Here is a 22,422-nt window from a genome sequence, read left to right as displayed (position 1 = left end):
GAGGCTACGTCACACATCTCCACTATTTTAGTTTAGTCGCTTTTGGTCAGTGTCCATATCAGCTGGTGGTTGTTTTCATGCATGTCAAGACCTGTCAGTGGGGCCACATGCAGAAACGATCTGTGGCACAACAATTCAGTTTTTCCATTGTCAAATAGCAAGATCACTGGCTAACTCAGGGCAGCCGTGCATCGAACACAAGCTGGTCTCGCCCCAAAAATCCCAGCATCAGGGGAAAGATTTTACAGAAGCTGCAAGATTCCAACATTATGTTGTCTCCTGTGCTGGCATTTGATGGCCTGCTGTTTACAAGACTAATTACACCCTGCTGGCCCCTCTTCTCCCTGCGAAGCTCACAGTCCTGGTATGTTTGGCCTTTGGCAAGACCTTTCATCTAGCTTAAATGCAGGTGCTGGACACGCATCCGTCACCACTCTGTGTGCAGACTTGTACGTGGGTTCACCGCAATGTAGTTGCTTTCCATATAAAAACATCTTCCAGGAAACTGGTAGGATGGGAACAAACACTACCGGTAAGAGTGTGTTTTGAGCATGACAATGACAGTTATACTGGAATAACCTTATTATGATACCGTATACAAGTGCATGTTTTTGTCTCATGGGAAACAAAGCGGATAGAGTAAAGCATAAGCCATACACGACTGAGGACTGTTTAGCTGGAGAATATTAATGAGCAGTCCTGTGTGCTCCTGTCTGTCAGCCTCAGTGGGTGCAGAAGTCCACACGGGTGGTTCTTCCCATCCAGGAAGACCTGAGCTGCGGGCTCATAAACGCAGCAGAGCAGTGACAGTTACTCTAAAACTGTCTGTACTTACTTGGAGCTTTTTAGTTTTTGATTAATACATTTCCCCTTGAAGAAAACTTTTTCTGGACCAAAGAAGAACTACAGTAAGGTAAGTGATGAATGACCGATATGGGTTGGGTTTATATGCAACATTTTGTGCTGTATTACTTGTACTTGGTGACATTTAGTTTGTTTTCCCTTCTTTACTGCTGTGGTGAATACTTTTTACAGACAACTCTGTGTGGAATATAACAGATTCAAAAGGGCACTGAATTATTGGATTAATGCATAACATACGTCGGGAAATGAGTTAACTAGGATTAAAATGATTAACTATTAACTACACTATTACTATTAACTACGCAAAATAGTATATAAATCCACTGTTACCGTGTCAAGCAGAATGAAAACCAAGTCCTTCAAGTCACAAAATAGTTGCACGTTACCCACTTTGTCCCATTTAAATGTGAAATTATTCTGTTTCAGTTTGAAGGAAGCAACCTTCAGGTGAAGGGTTCTCTCTCTGGGGTTGTAGTCCAGAGACGATGGGTCGCCTCCAGGTGCAGGTGCTGTGGTGTCTTCATCTGATGCTCTCAAACTGGACTCTGGCTGCACCCAACTCCTTCTACCAAAAATACCTCCATGGCAAGAACCAAGACAGTATGTATATTTTAGAATCTAAGAGGGTGTATATATTTCAAGAAAAACTGCATCTCAGCTTTGTCATATAGATGAAAAAAAAATCTATTATTAATATCAACTTCTTTTTTCCCATTGTGCTGTTGGTTTTTTTAATGTTCTAAACTTTCTTCTTAAATATTCTCCGTAAATGTTCTTATTGTAATATTATGACTTTATTCTCATAATATTTTGACTTTATTAAAATATTACGATAATATTATTTTCCAAAAATTACAACTTTCTTTAGTTCGGTTTGTTTCTCATAATATTTTCTTTAATATTCCAACTCTACACTCCTAGAATGACATTATTTTTCCTCATAATATTAGTGTTAATTTTCATTTTCTTTCACACTTTTACCATTTCTATTTGTATTATTGTTTACACTTTTACTTAAGTCATTTTTTTTATTTTTATTCATTTATATTATTTTCATGCTTTTAAGTCATTCTTTGTTTTTATTATCATTTTTATTGTCATTTTTATTTTTATTCATTTTTATCATTTTTTTACACTTTTAAGGCATTTTTATTTGTATTTGTTTTTTATTTAGGTCATTATTTTGATATAATTTTTTTTTTTTTTTTACACTTTTAAGTCATTTTTGTTTTATTTTTTACATTTTTAAGTCATTTTTTAGTTGTATTTATTTGTATTTCTTAGGTCATTTTTATTTATTTTAATTATTTTTTTACACTTTTATTTCAGTCATTTTTATTTTATATTGATTTATTGATACCTTAATATGTTTATTTATATTTTGTATACTTTTAAGCAAAGCCAAGCAAATGGATTTGTTTTTTTTAACCTGCCTTTTTTTTAAACATGAATATGCATAATTACATGTCCAAAGTGCATTTTGGAGGAATTTATTACGGCATTTTGTTGAGAAAGATAACTAAAATACTACTCAATTTTACTTCAAAATAAGTCATGTGTATAAAATAAGACATCCATCCATCTTCTATGGCGCTTATCCTAAATCAGACATGAGTTGTATATGACATATTTTCATTGAATTTCTGACTTGCTGTCTGCGACCGACCCAGAATAGATCTGTGACCTGCTTTTGGGTCCCGACCCACCAGTTGAGAACCACTGCTACAGAGCCTCCGTCTGAGGTTTGTGGGAACATGAGCCGGTCCGCGGGTCCAAAGAAGTTGGGGACCACTGTTGCAAAGATTTGTATATTTGGACTGAAAGGTGATAAAGAAAGTATCATCGTTATCTACTTTCTTACTCCTCTGCTTTCTATTCCAGATCAATACAATCGTGTGAACCTCAAAGTGGAATCTGCGTCATCCGTGTTTGCACTCCGGGGGGGAAACGCCACTCTGCCATGCAGGTTTTGGTACGAGCCGGAGTTGAACTCTCCCAGGGAGGTCCGAATTAAGTGGTCCTGGTTTCCTGTTGGTGGCGGGCCCCAGACTGATGTGCTGGTAGCTGTGGGGTCCCATAGCCGAACTTTTGGAGAATTCAGGTTTTTCGGTGCAGATTTCTGTGTGAGGTGATATTATATTCCTGACATGACACGTTTTGTGTTGACCAGAGGACGTGTGCAGCTCAGCCAGAACTTTCCAGAAGATGCTACACTTGTGCTGACTGAACTCCAACTGAACGATACGGGCCGGTATGTCTGTGAAGTGGTGGATGGACTGGAGGACCAGAGAACTACAGTGGACCTTGAGCTGAGAGGTGTGGTGTTTCCATACCGGCATCCTCTTGGGCGTTACTCCCTCAACTTCCTGGATGCTCAGCGGGCATGTGAGCAGCAGGACGCCACCCTGGCCACATTCGCCCAGCTCTACCAGTCCTGGGAAGACGGTTTGAACTGGTGCAACGCGGGCTGGCTGGCCGACAGGACAGTCCAGTACCCCATCACCCAGCCCAGAGCACCTTGCGGAGGCCCTGGACTTGCCCCAGGCATCCGGAGTTACGGCAAGCGCCTGTTGCGCCTTCATCGCTATGATGCCTTCTGCTTTTCCTCTTCCTTGCGAGGTGAGATGTTTGTATCCTCGTGTGCTGACTTGCATTGCATGACAGAGGCTATTAAACAGTGGACAGCCACTGAATCAGGTGCACTTCACGTACAGCCTAATGCCGTCCTCTGCCTCCAACATTTATATTAACATGCAATAATCTGGGCGTTTAAAGAACATTAACTCTCAGGAGTCCACAACCTCGTATCCACACACACGGCTCTGTTTACCTCCAAAATGCAGACTTCAAACTGCACGCCAATCTTTAAATGGTGTAAATTGGCCAAGTAAAACCAAATTTATAATATGTTCACCGTGATCGTGTAATTGTGTGGTCACCTTTACCGGTTTCCGCTTTGAAAGCGGAAGTAAACCGGCCATGAAACATGACACCATCTTCCCGTTGGTGGATAAGAGCTCATCATCAATCGGTCGATCAAAGAAATACAGGCAGAGGTTGGTTGGTCGGTTGCAGGGGGGGGGAAGCCAACACTGCCGTCAATAACCGTTTTTTTTTTGTGGTGGCATATGAAGGTAAACACAAAAGTACGTAAAATGGCTAAATCCTACGGAGGACCTCTAAGGGTTAAATTAAACAATACTCCCATACAAATGTCAACGTTTTAGCTTGACGTTGACGTTCTCCGTCGATTTTTTATCAACATTTGCAATAAAAGTGACCAGTGACCAAATTCAGCTCCTGAATCCTCCCCAGTCTCGCTTCGTTGTGCCTCACACACTTAAATTATTAAACACGTTTTGAAGCACAAAATGTTCAGTATCGCTACTTGCCACGAATGAATGATAATGTAAGATGATCAATGAACACATTTTTGTATTTTTTTCCCCGAAAATAGGCAGTTTTTTCCACAGATTCACTCACACTGAGTCGGTAATAATTAATAACTACATCCTAATACAAGTAAAATGTACAGCCTTCATGTACCACCATGTTTAGGTCTTTATAATTCACTTTAATATTTAATATTTTTTGTTAATCGTTGAGATTTTGCACTTCCTTGAACGCACCATAGTTGCTGTGGGACACAAAAAAAGTGAAACTTAGATATAACATCTACACCAGGGGTGGGCAAACTGCAGCCCGTGGGCCACATCCGGCCCGTAAAGCGTCTACATCCGGACCACCGGGCATTTCAAAATTCCTTTTTAACAAGGACACTGTAGCCGGTGGCATGCTTGAGTTGCCAAAATCGCTTGTATGAAAAAGCCATCCAAACAACACAACAAGTCAACACACATGACACACAAAGTAACCTACATACTGCACCATGTGGGCATACAAATGACGAGGGGCAATTTCCATGCTAAAAAAAACACCCATATATTCCGGCCACAAGGCATGCTGGGTAGCTTGTGGTACTCTTTCTCCCAACATTTTGCCGAGTAGGTCACATTTTTGCTTGACTGCAAAATATGTTGAGGAGGTTGTCAGAGAAGTAAACAAGAAGGAGTTAGCATACTCTCGATATCCAGTGTTTTATTGTTCATTGTTCATATTGGTGTTGCAGCTGGACTACCCAGCATGCCTTGCGGGCATTTGGAAATAACAGTTTTAAGTAACGTGTCATGTTTAGCGCTTAGTTGTTGATTTATGTGATGCTTTAGCTTGCTGTGGATGTGTTGTGTTTTCGTTTCGTTGCAGTGTGAGCAAGTATGCTGTTTAGTTGAATGCCACCAAGATACAGACGGCCTCTCAGCCAAATGTTTTAACCCAATGTGGCCCGCGAGTCAAAAAGTTTGCCCACTCCTACACCATGACTCAGATTCCATGTGTTCATTGATCATCTTACATTATCATTCATTCGTGGTGGGTAGCGATACTCAACATTTTGTGCTTCAAAATGTGTTTAATAATCTAAGTGTGTGAGGCATAACGAAGCGAGACTGGGGAGGTTTCAGGAGCTGAATTTGGTCACCGGTCACTTTTATTGCAAATGTTGATCCAAAATCGACGAAGAACGTCAACGTCAAGCTGAAACGTTCACATTTGTATGGGAGTATTGTTTAATTTGACCCTTAGAGGTCCTCCGTAGGATTTAGCCATTTTACGTACTGTTGTGTTGAGTGATGACCATCCTGATTTCAAGTGGGTTTGATAAACTGAATGAGAGTTCTGCTCATAATTTATCTGAAGAAATAAAGCATTGTCGCTTCCTCAGTGACTTCTGAGTGACACGGCCTGCATACCTGCGCCCAATAGCACGGTGCGCCTTGTGTATGTGTTAAATACAAAAATAGCACCTGTAACTGAGACTGCGCCTTTTAATACGGTGCGCTTTATGGTCGTGAAAATACGGTGTGCTATTATTTTTAAAGAATCGAAATTCTGTGAAAAAAAATAAATCTGTGAATTTGCAGAGCCGTGAATGCTGAATTGCAAAAATGTGGGGATCTACTGTAAATATACTGTATTTAAAAAAAGACCACCTTTAAATGTGTGTTAAATTTCTGTTCCCATCCAAAGGGCAAGTGTACTATTTGCAGCCTTCTAACAAGGTGAACCTGACCGAAGCTCGGCGAGCCTGTGAGGACGACAAAGCACAGATGGCTAAAGTCGGCCAGCTCTATGCTGCATGGAAATTGACGGGCTTAGATCACTGCAATGCCGGCTGGTTGGCTGATGGAAGTGTTCGATATCCCATCACAAGGCCAAGAAGAAACTGCGGCCCTTCAGAGCCGGGGGTTCGCAGCTTTGGCTTCCCTCCTCCCCAGGACAAGCATGGAGTCTACTGCTACAAAGCACAGGAGTGATGGATGTACAGTAGAGATTATATCTAAGCAAGGGTGTCCAGACTTTTACCAGCAAGGGCCACAAAAAAGAAAGGATACAACTTTGCCACTTTGATATTTTGTAAAGCAACACATGTAGATATGCAAGAAGTTATGTATGTTTCAAGAAAAACTGTATCTCAGCTTTGTCAAAAAATAACATTTTTTTTCTCTACTGTTATTGTTGTGTTATTGTTGTTTTTATTTATTTTTTTTATTTTAACTTTCTTCATGCAATTTTTTTTCTAGTAATTATGACTTCATTGCCATAATATGTTGACTTTATTCTTGTAACATTGTTACAAATTTTCCAAAAATTACATCTTTGTCCTTTGTTTTGTTTTTTTTTCATAATATTGCAACAAATAACGCTTTTTCAACTTTATGCTACTAAAATTACATTTTTTCCCCTCTTAATATTGCAACGTTATTCTCCAAAACTTACGACCTTTCTTGTTATACTGCTGATTTATTTATTTATTAGTTTTCTTGTTAAAGTATATTTGTTGAATGAGCTTGGAGGGGGATAAATAACATTAGTCTAAATTAACATTAATGCAGTATGAGATGGCCTTTGCATCACATAATTAGGTCAAGGTTCATTGTAGTTTTATAGCATAAAGCATGGTCTGCTAAGATAAAATGGGCAATAATTAGTAGTCTATTTTATAACAAAAACATGAATTTCTACTGTTTGAATCGTATGATAATTTAAAATTTTGCGAATATGTGTACTCTTTTTACAAGCTTAATTCCTATTCGCACATGCGCAGTGTTGATTGGACGGTTGTACGGTTTCGTCACCTCGCCACGTACGATTCGACTCAACCTAACCACCGGCCGGTTTGACAGACGTCTGATCGAACCAATGAAAATAAGACCGTAACCACTCGGGCCGCCCACAAGCTGACTAACAAGCTACTTGCCGACTGAGCTCCTGTTGAAGAGGCGGCGATTGAGATTTAATCCAGCAAATGGTGTTTAACAGTCGTAGTAACGTGAGTATACAATATACACACATTTAACGCGTTTCGCGGACTCATTTTAAGTAAAGGGTTTGTTATAATACCTGACAATTTAAGTCTGTTTTTAGCACCGGGGAGAGTTATTGGCCAAATGTGACAGCAGCACCGCTAAGGCTAACGGCAACATATCCGGTTTTGGATATAATTAGCTAGACAGTAGTAATAAGTTCATTTGTTGACGCTAAACCTTTTCAAATACTAACGGCCAGCACATAAATAGCCAACGTGATAATGATGTCACCGTTCCTTGTATTGCAAGATGTGGTGGAATCCTGTTCTGCTCATCAACTGGGTTCTGGTGCTTGGCCAGTTCCTGAATGTGGATGCAGTTCCTATCAGTATTGACAAGACCAAAATCAAAGAGCCAGACATAAAAACTGAAGCAGCTCCGGCCAGTGTGGTAAGAATAACACTCTTTCTTATACAGATATATATGAACATGAAGCATACGCTGCCTTTTGTATTTGTTTACACCAGGGGTGTCCAAAGTGTGGCCTGGGGCCAAAAACATAATATTGTGGCACTCTTGAGTTGCCCAAGAGAGGAAGTTGCTCTTTATTTGGGCAAGCAGAAGCCAAAACTGGACACGCCACATGTCGGAAACGCAGTGATGTCATTACTCAACATTAACAGCCACTTTGTCATGAAGAAAATAACGTTATACCATCACACACGCAACAGGCAGGTAGCACATACAAAGGAAAACTACTACTAGATCACAGACATAAACGTCTATGTTAACTCTAAACATGTACTTTGAGCAGCTTTTTACTTTGGGGTGTCCAAAGTGTGGCCCACGGCACATAAAAAAATATATACCAAGAAAACGAAATGAAAAACCGCAACAGTGGGAAAAAACAGCAGTGATTTTACATGAATGAAGTAAAAATATTAAGAGAAAAAAGATGTAATCTAATGAGAAAAAAATCTAAATTTTATGAGGAAAATGTTGTAATATTATGAGGAAATATAATGTCACTTTAGTTGCATAAAGTTTACATATTAAAGAGAAAAAGACGTTATTTTTTTAAAGGTCGTAATACTATTAGAAACAAAACAACAAATAAAGTTGTCATTTTTGTAAAACTAGGTTGTTGAAAAAGTTACAATAAAAGAGAATAGTCAAAATATTTTGGAATAAAGTCATATTTTGGCGGAGAAATTTTACAAGAAGAAAGTAAGTAAGTATATATATATATATATATATATATATATTTCCAAAATATTAAGAGAGAAAAAGTGGTAATTTAAACATGTACAAACATGTAATATTATAGTAGCATAGAGTTGAAATATTTTTTTTTTTAATTGTATTTTAGTCGTGATTTAATGATGGGCCGCACGGTGGTCTAGTGGTTAGCATGTTGGCCAACACAGGAACAGCCTGGAGATCGGGAAGACCTGGGTTCGATTCTCCCCTGGGCATTTCTGTGTGGAGTTTGCATGTTCTCCCCGTGTGCGTGTGGGTTTTCTCCGGGTACTCCGGCTTCCTCCCACATTCCCAAAAACATGCAGGTGAGGTTCATGTTTTACTATGCATATGACAATAAAACTCTTGAATCTTGAATCTTGAATTGGCGATTCTAAATTGTCCATAGGTATGAATGTGAGTGTGAATGGTTGTTTGTCTATATGTGCCCTGTGATTGGCTGGCGACCAGTCCAGGGTGTACCCTGCCTGTCACCCGAACTCAGTTGGGATAGGCTCCAGCACGCCCTCGCGACCCTAATGAGGATTAAGCGGTATAGAAAATGGATGGATGGATTATGATAGACCAAAAAAAGTTGTAATTTTTGGAAAATTAGGTTGGGGGAAAAAGTTCTAATATTATGGGAATAAAGTCAAAATAGTCGGTGGCTGAGTGGTTAGCATGTTGGCCACACAGTCAGGAGATCGGGAAGACCTGGGTTCGAATCTCCACTCGGGCATCCCTGTGTGTGCATGTTCTCCCCGTGCGTGTGTGGGTTTTCTCCGGTTTCCTCCCACATTCCAAAAACATGCATGTTAGGTTAACTGGCGACTAATTGGCGACTCCATAGGTATGGATGGGAGTGTGAATGATTGTCTATATGTGCTGGCTGGCAACCAGTCCAGGGTGTACCCCGCCTCTCGCCCGAAGTTCAGCATACCCCCGCGACCCTAACTAGGATAAGCGGCATAGAAAGTGGATGGAAGTCAAAATATTGTGGGAATAAAGTAATAATATTAGAAAAGAAAATTTTCAAAGATTATATAAGAAAAAGTTTATATAGTTTGAAAAAAGCCCAGCAAAAATGGGGGAATGAGGGGGGAAAAAGACAAAAGTGTGAAGGTCATACTAATAATAGGCTTTTTCACCTCTGTGACAAAGCTGAGATACCGTTTTCTTACATTGCTTTACAAAATGAGTGATACGTGCTCTCATATCAACTTCTCCAAAAGACTCTTTGCTAGATTTGTCACTCGTTCCTTTTTTGAAAAAGAGATCTGACTACTCGTTCAATATAGCGACAAAGTCGCTTCGTTGGCAACACTGATCCCTTAAGCACTGTGTTGTTATTCTGTGGCAGGCCAGGAGCGTATGAGGTGTGTTAAGAACCAGCATTCCGATGTACGTATATCATGTATACAGGCTACATTCACAGACAGTCCTGTCATAATAAAGTGTCTCTGAGCGAGGGCGAATCGGTAGCGCCAAATGTACTTGTTGGTCAACGCAGCAAAACCTCCCTTGTCATCATCGTTTGCTTATCCAACCACCTCTCATCTCGCAAACTTTTTTTTTCCAGAATTAAGATTAGACTAAACAACGTAAACAAATAACATGTAATTTGACTTTTGAGGTTAAAACACGCTTGAGTGCAAACTTCTTTTTGACAAATCGGTTTTTGTGCCGCAATCACTAAAGGCTGTCATTTTCAACACAAAGTGGGTTTTGTTATGATGACTTGATGAATGTATTAACTCACCCTTTGTATTTTGTTACATTCCAATATTAATCTTCATCACGCAGCAATAATGATGGTTTGATTGTTTCTTGTGCTGCAGGACACAGGCCTCCACTATGACCGCTACCTCAGGGAAGTCATTGATTTTCTAGAAAAAGATCAACATTTCAGAGAAAAACTCCATAATACAGACATGGAAGACATCAAGGTAACAAGGAGTGTTCAAATATTTTGCGTTCATAATTCTAGAAGTGTACCGTATACCAGGGGTGTCCTAACTTTTTCCAGCAAGGGCCACATAGGGAAAAATGAAAGGACGCAACTTTGCCCCTTTGATATTTTGTAAAGCAACATACTGTATGCTAAGAAGTTAGATATAGTTCAAGAAAAAACTACATGTCAGCTTTGTCATAGAGTTGAAAAATTATGAAAATTAACTATTATTATTTTTAAAATTTTTGCTGTTGTTTTTTTAAATTGTCCAAATATTTCAACTTTCTTCTTAAATAATCTTTGTAAAGTTTCTTCTGGTAATATTATGACTTTATTTCCATAATATTATAACTACCTAATATACCAAAAATTACAACTTTATTTTGTTTTGTGTCTCGTAATTTTACAACTTTAAGAAAAAGAAAGTATTTTTTTAGATATTAATATTACAAGTTTATTCTCATTAAATTTTGACTTTTTTCTTGTTGGAATACCACCCTTTTCTCTTAATATTTTGACTTTATTCTAATTATTTTCATTTCTGCTGGGTTTTATTTCTATTTCAACTTTTTCCTTGTATATTTTTTTTCCCGTGCTTTTATCTGACTTTATTCTCATATTTAGATTTTATCCTCATTATATTATAACTGTTCCCCCAACCTAATTTCCCCAAAACTACAACTGTATTTTGTTTCTCATGGCATGACTTTTTAAAATGTTTTTTTCTTTAATATTTCAACCCTATGCTAATAAAATGACATGATTTTTCCTCATATTACGAGTGTATTGTCATAAAATTGCGACTTTTTATTTCATGAGAATACAACTTTTTTTCTCTTAATATTTTGACTTTATTCTTGGTTTTTCCCCATTTCTGCTGTTTTTTTTTGTTTTTTTTTTAATGTTCCAACCATTATTTGGACTTTATTCTTGTAACATTATAACTTCTTCCACATCCTATAAATTTCCAAAAATTACAACTTTATTTGTTATTTGTTTTTCATAACATTACGACTTTATACTACTATTATATCTCATTATTATGATGTTATGCTCGTAAAGTTATGACTTTTTCTCGTTACTTTGAAACCTGTTTCTTTTAGTATTTTGCTATGTTTTTTTTTGTTTGTTTTTTTTTAGTTCACGGACCAATAGAAAAACAGCCACGGGCACGTTGGACACCCCTGGTGTATACCCTTTTCATTTTCAAGGCGCTGTGCCACACATAATGTGAAAATAATGCAGCCTTCAATATGGTGTTATATGTTGTGTTATGATACAGCAAGGTAAACTAGCCAAAGAGCTGGACTTTGTCAGCCACCACGTCAGAACAAATCTGGACGAGTTGAAGAGGCAGGAGGTAAACCGACTCCGAACACTGATTAAGGCTCGGCATGACAAGGAGGGTGGAAATGGTAGGTTGACTGAAAAACATTTAGAACCACGGTTTATGTCAAATAAGAGCCTACAATTATAAGTGTATGTTGCCCCCGTAGATATTGCAGTGGACCACCAGGCTCTGTTGAAACAGTTTGAATACTTGAACCACATGAATCCACATACATTTGAAGTGGATGACCTGGATCGCCTCATCAAATCGGTAAGTCGGATCATCATTTGCCAATCACATCAGTCCATGTATGAGGTGTGCAGCACACTCGCCACCCGACTTGTTTAGTCAGTGATACATTTTTAACTTGAATGAGGATATGAAGAAGAAGTATGGGTGCCCGCTGCTCGCCCTACAGGTGTGAATGTAATTGGCTGTGGAGTGACACGGTGGGGATATTAATAGACGGCAGCAGAGTATGTGTAAACAGACAACAAGATGGTCATGTTGGAGGATTACAGCAAGTGTAAGGTGATCTGGCTGGTCTATTAAATGAGGCAGTCACTTGGCAATCAACGACTGACTTGAATTTGTCTTCCTTTTCTTCTTTTTTGTCATCTTCTTCTTCGACCGTTTATTTGTCCTGATTTTTTTTGTCTTCCTTTTTTCGTTGCCCTCTTCTTCTTCATTGTTGTCTTTTTCTTCATCACCGGGTCCTGTTTTGTTTTCTTCTTCTTCTTTATTGTTTTTTTGTCCTCTTGCGTTTTTCATCAGTCGTCTTCTTTTTCTTCATTTTTGTCCGCTTGTTTGTCGTTGCTTTCTTCTTTGTTGTCTTTTTTTTCAGCGTATTCTTGGTCTTCTCTTTCATCATTGTCGTCTCCTTCTTTCTTCTTCGTATTCTTCTTGTCACGGTTTTTGTCTTGGTGGTCTTTGTCAACTTTATATTTGTCATTTAGTCATGTCTTCTACGTCTTCGTTTTCTTTTTTGTTGTCTTTTTTTTTCTTTAGCATCTTCTTTGTCTTTTTATTCGTCATAGATCTTGTCCATCTTTGTCGTCTCTCTTCTTTGTATTCTTCTTTGTTTTTTTCCCCTCTTCTTCATCCTTGTCGTTGTCTCCTTTTGTCTTCTTCGCCTTTGCCCTCTTCTTCATCTTTGTTTTCTCCTTCCTCATCATCTTTGTCATTTTTTTTGTTTAGCATACTGTCTTCGTTTTTGTTTTTTTTGAGGATACTTTTTTGTCTTCTTCATATTCTGTTGTGTTTTTTGTCCTCTTTTTCTTAGTCTTCGTCGTCTTCTTTGTGGTCTTCTTTGTCTTTTTTTAATTTATTTATTTAATTTTTTTTACTTGGGTAAGAGTATTGATTGGGTCATTTTCAGGTCATGTAAAAGTTGCTTTGGTTGGTATATTTGGCAGAGAAGCATTCTATGTTGTAGTGCAAAACAGTGGTCTCCAACCTTTTTTGACCCACGGACCGGCTTGTGTTCCCACAAATGTCCCGTGGACCGGGGGATGGGGGGTTGGGTTGGTTGGTTGGTACATTATAGCTATCTAATTTATCTTATTTATTATGTATTGTGTAAAACTAAGACATAAATAACATCAAATTAAAAGCACAAAATGAATGCCGACCCACCATCCACCAGTTCAAGTTCCAGCCAAGTTTTTCCAGAAAGATGATTACATCGCTGTTTGACGTGTAGTAAAAAGGCAGTCCGCTAGCATGAATTCACTTGAGACAAATGTGCACATTAGCACTCAATAAGTCATCAAAACTTACCTTTATGCATTCCCACATAGTATCAGCATTTGACACCAAATATGAGGTGAAAGGAAAATGGTAAAAATAGAGTAGTAGTCTATCTGTGCGGCATGAGAAAGTTAGCACACGCACAATGGACAAGCGTCAAGTGAGACGGATCTAACAGAGAGACTCCGGCCATTTTTCAAAATAAAACATAAAAAAATGAAATAATGGAAATTATTTTTTCTTTCTGTGCGGCCCGGTACCAAATGACCCACGGCCCGGTACCGGGCCGCGCCCCGGGGGTTGGGGACCAGTGGTGTAAAACCTCTTTGTGTTCCTGTGTCAAGGCCACGAACGACCTGGAGAACTTCGACAAAGAGAGACACGAGGAGTTCAAGAGGTATAAAATGATGAAGGACCACGACAGACGGGAGCACCTGATGACACTGGACGAAGAGCAACGAAAGCAAGAGGAGGAGCACTATGAGGAGCTGAGGAAAAAACACGCCGACCATCCCAAAGTCAACCACCCAGTAAGTTTGAAGGGTTGGATTCCTGGTTTTGAAAAATGTCCCATATTTGCTGATTATTGTCAGCATTTAAATGTAACACATCCGCAGGGTAGTGAGAATCAGCTAAAGGAAGTGTGGGAGGAAACTGATGGCTTAGACCCTGAGGATTTTGACCCCAAAACCTTCTTTAATTTGCACGGTAAGCCCTTCTTTCCAGTAGCTCAGGGGTGTCCAAACTTTTTCCAGCGTGGGCCACATAAGGAAAAATAAATGGCTGCAACTTTGCCACTTTGATATTTTGTAAAGCAACAGACAGTTATACAGTATATTATTTCAAGACATCCCAGCTTTGTCCTATTGAAGTTAGACGTTATTCTCGTAAAATTACTTTTTTCTCTTAATATTTAGACTTTTTTTTTTTGGTTGAACTTTTCTTGTTAGATTATATTTCTACAATGTGCTGTGTGTGTGTGTGTGTGTGTGTGTGTGTGTTTGCGTGTGTGTGCGTGTGTGTCGCAGACACCAATGGAGACGGTTTCTTTGATGAACAAGAACTGGAGTCGCTGTTCACCAAGGAGGTAACGTCACACCACGGCACATCACAGACAACGTGAACCATTTTCCATAGACTTTTACTCTCTGCCATTTCAGCTGGAGAAAATCTACGACCCCACCAACGAGGAGGACGACATGGTGGAAATGGAGGAGGAGCGGTTACGCATGAGGGAACATGTCATGAATGAGGTCGCATCACAAATTCAGCCCTACAAACGATAATATTCATCACTTTTAACTGTCAAAGAGCTAGTAATGTCACAATTTTCTTCATTATCTTGTAGATAAGAACACCATACAACCTTGTTACTTGGCATTAAGCCCCTACCTGCGCTCCTCCCTGCAGGTGGATTCCAACAGAGACAGGCTGGTGTCTTTAGATGAGTTCCTGACCGCCACAAATAAGAAAGAATTCTTGGAACCAGACAGTTGGGAGGTGTGACACACAAACGTTATTTTCACACCATTTGAATGATTGAATGATTTGGTGCTCGTCTTCAGACGTTGGAGCAGAACCAGGCCTACACGGACGAGGAGATGAGGGAATTTGAGGAGCACCTCGCTCGGCAGGAGCAGGATCTCCACGAGAAGGCTGCTGACCTCCAGAAACAGAGAGACGAGCTGGAAAGACAACAGGAGCAGCTCAACGCGCAGAAAATGGAGTTACAGCAGGTAAGAGAGAGAATGGCGTTTACTTGTCACATATACAGAGGTACAAGCGAAATTGTGCAATCACCTATCCGTATATACAGTATACAACACACCATACCATATGACGGGGGTGGACAGGACAAAAGGACAGGATGACTGGACGATAAAAGAGGAAGAGGAAAGGGGACACCGAGAGGGGAGGAGGGAAAAAAAAAGCAACTCCAAACTATGCTCCTTTGAGGGAGTACAGTATGGGACTGGCAAAAAAACCTCTGCAACATAGAGGGAAAGGCTTCTTGAGACGTCATCTGTACTTCTGTGAAGAACAGATGATGTCTCAAGAAGCCTTTCCCTCAATGGACAACTCCTGTACGACTGAGAGCCTACACAGACGCTCTGCAACATAGGCACAAATAAGCACACTTTACAACTTGAGAACTCAAAGACTTGCACCAGGGGTGGAGGTGTTCCAGCGCAGGCCGGCAGCCAGCCACTCGTCACAGCCACAAGAGCGTACCGTGGACCCCGCCTGTCAGCACTGGAAGGATGAAGCAGCAAAGGCATGGGATGGGGGAGGGGTGTGTGTAGCATATGTGTGAGTGTCCTTTGGATAATTGCTTGAAAGAATCACACACACAAACACACACACAAACACACACCTGAGGGCCAAGCTTTGGTTGAAATTAATTTAAAAGTAGCTCGAAGACTGGAAAAAGTGTGGGCACCCCTGCTCTAAACTCGCTAATATGCCTCTCACATACACCCAAGTCACTCACACTCCACATGAAGGACATATGAAATACAGTCATAAAAAAGATTACATACAAAAAATTCATCCATCCATTTTCTTCCACTTATCCGAGGTCGGGTCGCGGGAACAGCAGCCTAAGCAGGGAAGCCCAGACTTCCCTCTCCCCAGCTACTTCGTCCAGGTCCTCCTGGCAGATCCCGAGGCGTTCCCAAGCCAGTTGAGAGACATAGTCTGTCCAACGTGTCCTGAGTCTTCCCCCGAGGCCTCCTACCGGTTGGACGTGCCCTGAACACCCCCCCAGGGAGGTGTCCTGACCAGATTCCCAAGCCACCTCATCTGGCTCCTCTCAATGCAGTGCTTCTACTCCAATGGATGACAATGCTTCTCGCCCTTATCTCTTCAGGGAGAGCCCAGCCACCCTACGGAGAAAAGTCATTTTGGTCACTTGTACCCGCAATCTTGTCCTTTCCGTCACCACTCATGGCCATAGGACCAAAAAATTACCAAAAAATGAAATGAAACAGTAATAAAAAAGGGAGAACAACTAACTTTTGCACACTGGAAAGGGCGTTGCAAGGAAGGGAGAGTTGAGACCACTTCCCTGCTTAGTTATCACTGTCCATTTCTTTGGAGCAGACTCGTTCACATCTTTATCCTTGACGGTCGAGCGTCTTGGAGCGGCCTTTCTTCACTTTATGACGTCTCGATGTCACTGGACTTTTCACTTTCATTGTCCTTGACGCACTGCTGGAGTGCCTCACGCTTGGGAGACATAAGGAAGAGGGGGGGAAATGATGTCCTTCCTCAGACTAATGACATTCTACCCAAGTAATCCTCCGCCGCGTGCACGTGAGCTAGTTCTCTTTCTTTTTGTACAGAATCAGTTTATTGGAAAGCGTCGTAACAGTTACACATCACGCCTCGTCAAAGCATCTTCCTGCTAGAAAATGTTTAGTGAATTAACTTTTGAAACATTGAGCTGACATTGGCCGGATTCATTCCAATTCCTAACACTTCCTATTTAAGGTACCATTTAAAACCAAAAACATAAAAAACAGCCATGATTTTTCAATTCAAAGCAGGGATAAGAACTCCTGGTGCATGAGGGAGAACAAATGGCGTGAATAGGCAGGGATCTACTGTACCAAAATGAAAGAGGTGCACCTGACATTTGCAACTTTTCAGACTTATTTAAATGCTTAAAAAAGTTCTTAAATTGCCTTAACTGCCCAATTCCTGACACTCATGGCTACCATTGCTTGTTCCAGGCTGTGGATCACATGGAACAGCTCAAGGCTCAAAAACTACAACCTCCTCCTGAGGTCCATGGTAAGTTACAGTCGGAGATCATAAGATGATTCATGCCTGAAAGCGCTCATTGGGTTTTATTGTTGTTGCAGTTGAAGGAAACGCCATCCCAGAGATCCACGATCAAGAGGCCCTCCTCATCCAAGAGCAGCAACATGGAGCTCCAGTTCATCAAGACACTTCTCAGGACCACAACCAGCTCAGACAGGATTTGCCACCAGGCCACCAGGAAAGCCCACAAGGCGAAAACCACCTTCCATAAAGCCTTCTCAGCCAGACATTTGCAACCAAGGCTGACCTCTTTCCACCATGATGACGATGATGATGACGACCACCGGTGGTGCTTTGGAACACGCTCAGGACAGAGACGCACGGACCATGAACACCATGCAGTGACGTCACGGATTTACCAGTAAAACCACCAACCCAGGACAACCATTTTATAAAGCTAACGTTGAGGAGGGGTTGTACGTTGTCAGCTCTCTTGAAGACACCACACAGTTTGGACGTTTTCTTTTCTGTAGGGGGGCATGCTAATTATCAGGTCGATATGAGGGAATTATGACGTCATAACCGATAAATGCAATAACATTAAAAATAGCTCAGATAACCGATCATTTGAAAAAAAAAAAATGCTCCAATGAGGTGAGATTGCCCGTACTGTGCCAGTGAGCACATCAAGCGTTCCTTTTTTTTCTCCTACCTGTGACGTTAACTTCCCCTGTGCTCACTTGTAAACAAGCATTCACTTGAAGAGAAAGATATTTGGCATGCTAGTTGTACCAAATGCTCCGCGATGAGGGGGAAAAAAACTTTCATCGAGCGTGCGCACACACACACACACACACACACACACACAAAAATGTATCAGCCACCTGAAACGCAAGCAAAGCTCCCACCCCGGGGGCTTATTGTGCCGCGGCGTTTGAAAAGAGCAAAGGGTTTGCCAGAGACCTCCATGGCATCACATCAGCTGCTCGGAGCATGTGCCCGAATACAGTGCACCTTGCTGGGCCACGCCAGGTGTCTCCTCCCACTCAATACCGGTTCTCCTGATAGTAGTGATATAGTAGTAGTAATGGCATGATTGATATTTGATTAGGACAAATCAACAGGTACAGTTGGTCAAATCCTAATTTGTTCCAGTCCATCTTACCCCCAGGTGTGCCAGGTGCACAGTTAAATCTACATAAAAAGTAGATATAATAAAGTTATTGGTTATCTGTCTTATTTTGGTCTTGAGAAGCAGAGAAGTTGGCATTTTAGGGGAAAAAAAAAAATATGGTGCATCTCTGTCACGTTAATGACAACCTAACTTGCCAGCAAGTATGCCAAGTGTACCAAACTCTTTTGCAGACTTAGAACGGCCACATTCATCTGTAAATTGAGCTCAACTAACCAATGAGCTACTATTTGAAGTCAACGCACCAACTTGTCAACAAGCAATCAGTCGTTTTTTTTCAACTTGTCTTTGAAAGCAGTGACGGACTTAAATGTGAAAACATGCTTGCAGCATTGCAGCACACCCACTCATTTCATCTTGTATATACAGGTTTACATTTTATGCTCATACACTCATTTGTATGTGACATTTCTTTATTTTATCAAAAATTCAATTTTTTTAAAAACTTAATAACAAAACAAGTGCTAAAAAGATTTTATTGAACTGCAAATAATTTGCATTGAATGTTTTTGATCACAATCATATTGAAATGTTCCAGACTGGTAGCTTGGGCAAAAGTCTCGTCCATGTGGCGTGGTATCGGTCACCTAAACGAATTGATTGGTTAGCTGTCATGTCTTCAGTTTCTGTTTTGCTGTGGTTTTCTGTCGACTGTGGTCGGCGAAGCAACTCGAATTGGCCTTGCTTTACTTTCCTGCAAAACGGCTTCTGATTGTTTTCCTGTGCCAAGGTTTTGTTTTGCGAAATGACTGCATCATAGTTTGCACAATATGTACAAGTGGTTGTGATGTTGCTTGCTGCTGGATTGGATTCCCGTTGTTGTTGCTTTATGCCTCCGTTCAAGATAATAAAGAGAGTACAACCTTTCAGTTTGGGCAACCGATGGCACACATTTTAAACAAGCACATGCGAGTACTGTAATGTTAACTCCTATGACGTGAAATAGTCTATATTGCAGCGTTTACATACATTTCTTTATGCCGCCATGTTATAACACACCTCATATGCCTGGTCTGCCAGAGAATGAGATAATGTAGCAGGAGGGATCGGTGTCACTTGGCGACATTGTCGCTATATTTAGTGAGTAATCAGGTCCCTAGAGGTACTCTTTTTGTGTTTTGAAAAGCGACAAATGACAAATCTACTGAACAGACTTTTGGAGACTAGAGACTCAAAAGGGTGAGATGTCGGCCTTTTTTTTTCTTACGTTTTCCAAATATTTCTATTTTATTCTTAATCTAACTTTTGTAATAACTCTTTATTCAAAAATTTTGACGCTATTCCCATATTAGAATATATATTTTCCCCAACCTAATTTTCCAAAAATAACTACAAGTCCCCAACTAACGAACACAATTGGTTCCAGATGACCGTTCTTAAGTCCAATTGTTCTTAAGTCGGGGAAAAGGTAATATTACCAATGATATAGGTACTACATGTACGTGTATACATGTACAGTATATGTGTATGTATGTAAATATGAGTTTGGATGCAGTAGTAATATTAAACGAGGATAATTCATGAAAAAAACAATAATAAAAATGATATAATAATACGTAATGATAAATGTTATTTACCTTTGAAGAGGAGTGGTTGAGCATACGTCGTTGTGGAGGAGGAGGAGTTATTGAAAAAAGGACAAATGGTCGTCGTTAGACTCTTCTAAAAGAAGTAGTGTTCTGTGGGTGGTGTAGAATTAAGCAGGCCTATTAACTCTTCATAAACTTTAATCACACGCTCTGTCCAATGTCCAAAGCAATGTAGCTTTCGCTGTCCTCTTGTTCTCCCGCTGTTGGTCCCATTAGCAGTGTCACAGTGCCCTCTGCTGGTCAAGCATGTAGCAGTATAAATATGGACTTAAAAGGCAAAACACATGAAAAAATAGACCAGTCAGCTTGTGTTCGCACGTCTGATGTTCGCGAGTAGGGGACTTAGTATATTTGTTTTGTTTGCTTCTCATAATATTACGACTTTTAAAAGGTAACTTTTTTTCTTGAATATTTCAAGTCTGCGTGACTAAAATGACATTTTTTTTCCCTGATATTACACGTTTATTCTTGTAAAATTGCGACTTTATGCTCATACAATTACTGCTGATTTTTTTAATTTTCCAAATACACATTTTCTTCTCAGAATTATGACTTTATTGCTCGCTTTTTCCGCAACCTAATTTTCCAAAAAGTATAACTTTGTTGTTTTGTTTCGCATAACATTTTACATGTTTTTTTTTTTTTTCAACTTTAAGCTACAAAAATGTCATATTCCCTCATGACATTCTGACATTTTTCTCCTAAAATTGACTTTTTCTAGTTAGATTTTCCCCAACCTAATTTTTCCTCATAAGAGTTTATTCTCGTAAAATTGCGACTTGTTAAAATACGACTTTTTGGTCTTAATATTTTGACTATTCTATTGTAAATTATTGAATATCCCTGGCCGGATCGACCAATTACTCAAGCTCCCCTTACATTGCATTTGACTTAAATCCCCATTTAGACAATTAAAGCAAATGAACAGCAGTTAGTCTGTAGCCACCAAGCAACGTTAGCTTATTTGATCATATACATTCCATAATGTGGTGTAAAGTTATTCTGTATTTCCATACTTTTATCTTTGGCCCGTTTCTCCTCTTCTTTCTAAATTGTGCACCTGATGACTTTGACTTTGTATTTTCCATGTTTTGTTGACACAAATTAACAGCACTTTTATCATCATCTCCCACCGTCACCAAACTAGCAGTCAAAGCTAAACCAACTCATATCGACTCACAGTTCCCTCCTTTTTATTTCACATTTTCCTAGTGAAATAACATATTTGAGGCTCTTGGTCTCCGATATAATTCATATATTAACAATTAAATGTTTTATTTTTGAGCAATTACTGTTGTAATTGACGTTTTTTTTTTACCTTGTAATTAATCTGAGGTCTGAGGCCCAGCGGCATATGCCCCCTTGCTTCTTCTTTGGTTTGATCCACATCACGTGGTGAACGTTTGCTCACCTTGAACCAGCATGGGGCGCAAGTATCTCGCCTGTAGAGGGCGCCCATGTGCCACACATACACTGTGCTGACTTCATGAAGATTTGACGAGTGCTGAGCATTAGTCAAAGGGAGTTTTTTCTTTTCCCTGCTGCGGCGCCCCCTGAGGGGATATGGAGAAAAAAAAAGATTGGTAAAAAAAAAAAACAACAACAAAAAAAGAACTTTTGCGTTTTGGGAACGCAATACTGTTTTGCGTTCCCTCGCAAAACTGATTTGATAGGGAACGTAAAAGCGACTGTGGTAAAGCTAGAAAAATATTCACATATTCAAACTTCCGGGATCAATAACTCCCAAGTGAATGGCTCTAACACAGTAAACCATACCTCTTTCCAACCGTGGCAACACGGACAAACAGCTACATCCCAGTTTTTATCAAAACGAGCCGTGTTCTGTGCAGTTTGACTCATACTGATCTCTGTGAGAAGCCGGCAGCGAGACCGGAGCGCAGGGACCGTCTACAAATGTCTTCTTCTTCATCTGTATTATGGCGGTTGGCATCATTGTTGACAACTCCTCAGAAAGACTATTGGCTGTCCTGGAAGGCTATAGATGACATTGTTGGCGAGTTTGCATGTTTTTTGCAAATTATGTTGACTTGAGGTGAGTTTTGTGGTCCTACTCCTCACAGAAATGACTTTATTAACAACCTAATAAAAATTTCCCTAAATTATGTAAAAGTCCATTTTCACAAACTTGTTGTTGCTTCTTATATATTTTTGTAGTTCTTAACATAATCAAGGTGTTTTTATTTACTTTGTTAATCTATCATATTTATGTTAATCTATCATACTTATGTTTTTTTTTTTCCTACATCTCTTACAACATAATTTGCAAAAAACACGCAAACTCGCTAACAACGTCATCTATGGCCTTCCAGGACAGCCAATGGATACTTGTCTTACTGAGGAGTTGTCAACAATGATGC

The 22,422-nt window shown here is 39.9% G+C and overlaps 2 protein-coding genes across 2 annotated transcripts; both read left to right on the top strand.

Moving 5' to 3' along the window:
* The first annotated feature begins 1,349 nt into the window (after positions 1-1,349).
* LOC129179154 (hyaluronan and proteoglycan link protein 3-like) lies at positions 1,350-6,357 on the top strand. Its single transcript, XM_054772032.1, has 4 exons — positions 1,350-1,464; positions 2,746-2,965; positions 3,035-3,483; positions 5,950-6,357. Exons 1-4 carry the CDS (start codon positions 1,350-1,352, stop codon positions 6,234-6,236), a joined length of 1,071 nt encoding a protein of 356 aa, XP_054628007.1. The 3' UTR covers positions 6,237-6,357.
* Positions 6,358-7,152: 795 nt separating this feature from the next.
* LOC129178782 (nucleobindin-2-like) lies at positions 7,153-19,324 on the top strand. Its single transcript, XM_054771342.1, has 13 exons — positions 7,153-7,252; positions 7,539-7,679; positions 10,307-10,414; positions 11,702-11,834; positions 11,916-12,019; positions 13,843-14,028; positions 14,116-14,206; positions 14,527-14,585; positions 14,659-14,751; positions 14,909-14,998; positions 15,064-15,234; positions 17,233-17,293; positions 17,365-19,324. The coding sequence occupies exons 1-13, from the start codon at positions 7,229-7,231 to the stop codon at positions 17,532-17,534; spliced, it is 1,431 nt and encodes a 476-aa protein (XP_054627317.1). The 5' UTR covers positions 7,153-7,228; the 3' UTR covers positions 17,535-19,324.
* Positions 19,325-22,422: the final 3,098 nt, after the last annotated feature.

The sequence above is a fragment of the Dunckerocampus dactyliophorus genome, chromosome 3 (genome assembly GCF_027744805.1).
Source record: "Dunckerocampus dactyliophorus isolate RoL2022-P2 chromosome 3, RoL_Ddac_1.1, whole genome shotgun sequence".
Taxonomy (NCBI): Eukaryota; Metazoa; Chordata; class Actinopteri; order Syngnathiformes; family Syngnathidae; genus Dunckerocampus; species Dunckerocampus dactyliophorus.
Note: the sequence above shows the minus strand (reverse complement) of the source record. Positions and strands in the feature narration are given on the sequence as shown.

What these genes read in the sequence shown, in the direction of transcription:
- LOC129179154 (XM_054772032.1), top strand. Translation starts at nt 1,350, where the DNA reads ATGGGTCGCCTCCAGGTGCAGGTGCTGTGGTGTCTTCATCTGATGCTC. An exon ending in CCATGGCAAGAACCAAGACA is followed by an intron (nt 1,465 to 2,745) that starts GTATGTATATTT and finishes TTTCTATTCCAG; the next exon opens with ATCAATACAATCGTGTGAAC. An exon ending in CGAACTTTTGGAGAATTCAG is followed by an intron (nt 2,966 to 3,034) that starts GTTTTTCGGTGC and finishes TGTGTTGACCAG; the next exon opens with AGGACGTGTGCAGCTCAGCC.
- LOC129178782 (XM_054771342.1), top strand. Translation starts at nt 7,229, where the DNA reads ATGGTGTTTAACAGTCGTAGTAAC. An exon ending in AAGCAGCTCCGGCCAGTGTG is followed by an intron (nt 7,680 to 10,306) that starts GTAAGAATAACA and finishes CTTGTGCTGCAG; the next exon opens with GACACAGGCCTCCACTATGA. An exon ending in TGGATCGCCTCATCAAATCG is followed by an intron (nt 12,020 to 13,842) that starts GTAAGTCGGATC and finishes TCCTGTGTCAAG; the next exon opens with GCCACGAACGACCTGGAGAA.